Source organism: Blennius ocellaris, assembly GCF_963422515.1.
Source record: "Blennius ocellaris genome assembly, chromosome: 7".
In the NCBI taxonomy this organism is placed as follows: Eukaryota; Metazoa; Chordata; class Actinopteri; order Blenniiformes; family Blenniidae; genus Blennius; species Blennius ocellaris.
In genome coordinates this window covers 770,521-775,307 of record NC_137656.1, presented here as the reverse complement: position 1 = coordinate 775,307, position 4,787 = coordinate 770,521, and the positions used below count along the sequence as shown (strand labels likewise).

Sequence of the window (4,787 nt, the reverse complement as noted above, 5' to 3'; positions counted from 1 at the left end):
TGGTATTATCTCTACCCATTTAGAGAAAGTGTCTCGTAGTACTAGACAGTATTTGTAGCCTTCGCTGGGGCTAAGATCAATAAAGTCCACATGTACGGTCCGGAACCGATAGTCTGGTTTTGGAAATTCACCTCTTTTTTCGGTCTTGTGTTTTTTACAGGTTATACGTGCTGCACAAAACATCTGGAGTAAGAATTGATCACATTGGTGCAGCAGTGCCGCCGTCCCTCCTGTTGAGGCCCACGGCTCATTATTGCTGCTCCTTTATAAAGTGATTTGGGGAGAAGAGGTTTTCCTTCTGGTCAGAAATAGATACCGTCCATTTTTATTTTTAATCCAATATTCTTTTTTTCTGTTGTTGCACATCTTTTAATACTTCTCCGTCGACTTCTGTACTTTGGACTGGAGGCAGTACCTTACCCAAACCATCTCAATGCCACATGTTATGAGAACAAGGCTAAAACACACGATCGACCGAGAAATACGGGAGAGGTGCCGACGAAATGTTGCAGTAAAATAGTGACACCCTGCGTCAGATTTAAGAAACGGCGGTCACGTCTCATGAATCAGAGTCGAACTTTCAAACTGGCTAAAGCAGGTGTAGATTTATTTCCCAGGGCCGCAGAGAAAGACGTGTGAAAGGAATGTGTTCTGTGTTAAGTGACATCATAGAGTGACTTCAAAGGATTTATCACCTGTTCATGTATCACAAAGAGCAGTTCTTCCTGCGTGGCGTGAAAAGAGTGAAAAGTTCAACTACGACTCGTTCATGTTGAATAAAAAACAAACACTGAAGAACAAAACTCACTGGATTCAAGTCAACGTTTTAATGACATTTCTTCAAAGTTCACATTTGCTCATACAACGTCGTTAGTGTCACATTTTTCAAAACAAACAAAACAACCCCAGAAACACAAACATTTCCTGAAGCAAAGTTTGAACAGAGTTCAAAGCAGCAACGTTTCCTTTCAACTGGATGAGACCTTGTGATTTTGGGCTCAAGCTGGACTTCCTGAATGAGGCCTCCCGTGGAGTCGTTCATGACGTCGTCTCTTTGACACTTTGAATGTGGTGCAGCAACGAACGACGGCGAGGAAGTCTGTCCCGCATGTGTCACAAGATTATGGCTTCTCACCTGTGTGGGTTCTCTTGTGAACCAACAAATTACTCTGATGGCTGAAACTTTCTCCACATGTTTCACAAGGATACAGCTTCTCACCTGTGTGAGTTCTCTTGTGAACCAACAAATTACTGCCCTGACTGAAACTTTTCCCACATGTTTCACAAGAATACGGCTTCTCACCTGTGTGAGTTCTCATGTGAGCCAACGACTGATCTCTCCGACTGAAACTTTTCCCACATATTTCACAAGAATATGGCTTCTCACCTGTGTGGGTTCTCTTGTGAACCAACAAACTACTCTTCTGTCTGAAACTTTCCCCACATGTTTCACAAGGATACGGCTTCTCACCTGTGTGAGTTCTCTTGTGAACCAACAAATTACTGCCCTGACTGAAACTTTTCCCACATGTTTCACAAGAATATGGCTTCTCACCTGTGTGAGTTCTCATGTGAGCCAACGACTGATCTCTCTGACTGAAACTTTTCCCACATATTTCACAAGAATATGGCTTCTCACCTGTGTGGGTTCTCTTGTGACGCAATAAATGACTGCGCTGACTGAAACTTTCTCCACATGTTTCACAAGTATACGGCTTCTCATCTGTGTGGGTTCTCTTGTGAACGAACAAACTACTCTTATGTCTGAAACTTTCCCCACATGTTTCACAAGCATATGGCTTCTCACCTGTGTGGGTTCTCTTGTGAACCAGCAAAGTACAGCGGAGATTGAAACATTTCCCACATATTTCACAAGAATATGGCTTCTCACCTGTGTGGGTTCTCTTGTGAACCAACAAATCACGGTGCCAACTGAAACTTTTCCCACATGTTTCACAAGGATACGGCTTCTCGCCTGTGTGGGTTCTCTTGTGACGCAACAAATGACTCTGATGTCTGAAACTTTCCCCACATGTTTCACAAGAATATGGCTTCTCAACTGTGTGGGTTCTCTTGTGACGCAACAAATCACGGTGCCAACTGAAACTTTTCCCACATGTTTCACAAGGATACGGCTTCTTGCCTGTGTGGGTTATCTTGTGACGCAACAAATTACGGTGACAACTGAAACTTTTCCCACATGTTTCACAAGGATATGGCTTCTCACCTGTGTGAATACTCTTATGATTCAACAAACTATTCTTATGTCTGAAACATTTTCCACATGTTTCACAAGGATACGGCTTCTCACCTGTGTGGATTCTCTTGTGACGCAACAAATGACTCTGATGTCTGAAACTTTTCCCACATGTTCCACAAGAATACGGCTTCTCACCTGTGTGGGTTCTCTTGTGAACCAGCAAAGAATTGCTCTGACTGAAACTTTTCCCACATATTTCACAAGAATACGGCTTCTCACCTGTGTGGGTTCTCTTGTGAATTAACAAATGACTCTTATGTCTGAAACTTTTTCCACATGATTCACAAGAGTACGGCTTCTCACCTGTGTGAATTCTCATGTGGACCAACAAAGCACTGGCCAGACTGAAACTTTTCCCACATGTTCCACAAGGACACGGCTTCTCACCTCTGTGAATTCTCATGTGGACCAACAAAGCACTGGTCTGACTGAAACTTCTTCCACATGTTTCACAAGGATACAACTTTTCACCCGTGTGAGTTCTCATGTGCTTCAACATATTACTGCGTTGGCTGAAACTTTTCCCACATGCATTACAAGAGTATGGCTTCTCACCTGTGTGAATTCTCATGTGGACCAACATATTACTCTGGTGGCTGAAACTTCTCCCACAGAGTTCACAAAGTATTTTCTTCTCATCAGCGTCGGTTCTTAAGTTCTGACTTAATTTACGTTTCTTACAGACAATTCCACCAGATGTTTCCTCACAAAGAAGATTTTCACCTTCAGCTTGGTTCTCTGACTCAGGAACCTCGTCCACACGGTCACCAAGAACAATGATGAGTTTCTTCAGCTCTACATTTCTAGTTGGTTCTGAGTCCAGATGTTTAGTCACATGGTGGACTTCAGAGTCATGAGAGAGGAGCTGCTCAGAGTCCGGTTCTTCTTCTGGTTCACTCAGGGAACTTTGCTCCTCAATAGAAGGAACCCTAAAGGAACCACCTTCAACCTTCAGTAGAAGCTGCTCTCCCTCCTGGCTGCTACCGAGTTCCTGCTGCTCCTCAATCTGAGGAGGTTCTGGTTCTTCTGGGTCCTCTTTGATCTGAGGAGGTTCTGGTTCCTCTTTGATCTGAGGAGGTTCTGGTTCATCTGGTTTCTCTTTAATCTGTGGAGGTTCTGGTTCCTCTTTGATCTGTTGGGGTTCTGGTTCTTCTTTGATCTGTGAAGGTTCTGGTTCCTCTTTGATCTGTGGAGGTTCTGGTTCCTCTTTGATCTGAGGAGGTTCTGGTTCCTCTTTGATCTGAGGAGGTTCTGGTTCTTCTGGTTCCTCTTTGATCTGAGGAGGTTCTGGTTCCTCTTTGATCTGAGGTGGTTCTGGTTCTTCTGGGTCCTCTTTGATCTGAGGAGGTTCTGGCTCCTCTTTGATCTGTGGAGGTTCTGGTTCCTCTTTGATCTGAGGTGGTTCTGGTTCTTCTGGTTCCTCTTTGATCTGTGGTTCTTCTGGTTCCTCTTTGATCTGTGGAGGTTCTGGTTCCTCTTTGATCTGAGGAGGTTCAGGTTCCTCTTTGATCTGAGGAGGTTCTGGTTCTTGCTGTTCTCCACAGGAGTCTGTTTCCTGTTTAAAGAGCTGCTCCTCCCCACAGTCATGATGCTGTCGGAGCTCTGGAGGGACAAAATAGTAGCAGATTACAGGTTAGTTACATTACTTCTACTTCTTCCAGCTTTAAAAACAAAACAATGTAGTTGGACTCCTGTCAACTACGAGAAATTGTTGAAAACCTCTAGAATCTGGGCCCTTTAAGCTCGTTATTGCTATATTATGTTGGTTGCATTCACACACAGTAAGATTGTTTACAATCATTACAGAAACACTGTGAAACTAATATAGAGGTGAACATACATTTTATACAGTGACGGACATTGTGAAAGTTCTGGCTACTAAAGACAGTAGAGTTCAGAAGGAAGGTTTCTTTGGGGAAACGAGCTCATGTGTTCACTAAAGCGTAATGCTGTGCCGTTGCTGTGATTACACTCCCGCACCAGAGGGGGCGCTGTGGGGTTGAGCTGAAGCAGAGAGTGGAGAAGAAGACCGAGTGTGTTTGGTGAATGAAGGTGATGAAAGATGCTAAAAACACAAGAGACACAAATCCGGCTTCAGTCTGTGGTGGATAAATCAAACAGTCCTAATGATGGAGGTCCTCCACCAGCCACATTCATGTGTTCATTCACACTCTGACACACCTGTTCTGTGCAGCTTGATCTGAGGCGTCCAAATGAGTTCCAGAAGTTTGTGTTGATGGAGAATCTCCTCCTCGTACTGGACCATGGTGGGTTGAAACAGGGTGAATATTTCCACAGCAGCAGCAGTGAGTCTCTGGCTGGTCCAGTCTCTCACGGAGTCCAGGGAATCGTCACGTCCACCATCAGTGACGGTGTCCTCCACCAGACCCTCCTCCTCTTTAATGGCTGGAGCTTCATGTTCCTCCTGCTGCAGACTGGAGCTCGTCTTCTGCTGACCAGCGTGTCGCTGTGGACTCTCTGGAGGGAAAGCAGACAAAAGTCACTGGTGTGATGGAGGCGAGTGTTT

General features: G+C 44.6%; 1 protein-coding gene across 1 annotated transcript; it reads right to left on the bottom strand.

Moving 5' to 3' along the window:
- Positions 1 to 866: 866 nt before the first annotated feature.
- On the bottom strand, positions 867 to 3,545 carry LOC308132466 (uncharacterized protein). Its single transcript, XM_080499566.1, has one exon. The coding sequence runs from the start codon at positions 2,841 to 2,843 to the stop codon at positions 1,122 to 1,124; it is 1,722 nt and encodes a 573-aa protein (XP_080355692.1). The 5' UTR covers positions 2,844 to 3,545; the 3' UTR covers positions 867 to 1,121.
- Positions 3,546 to 4,787: the final 1,242 nt, after the last annotated feature.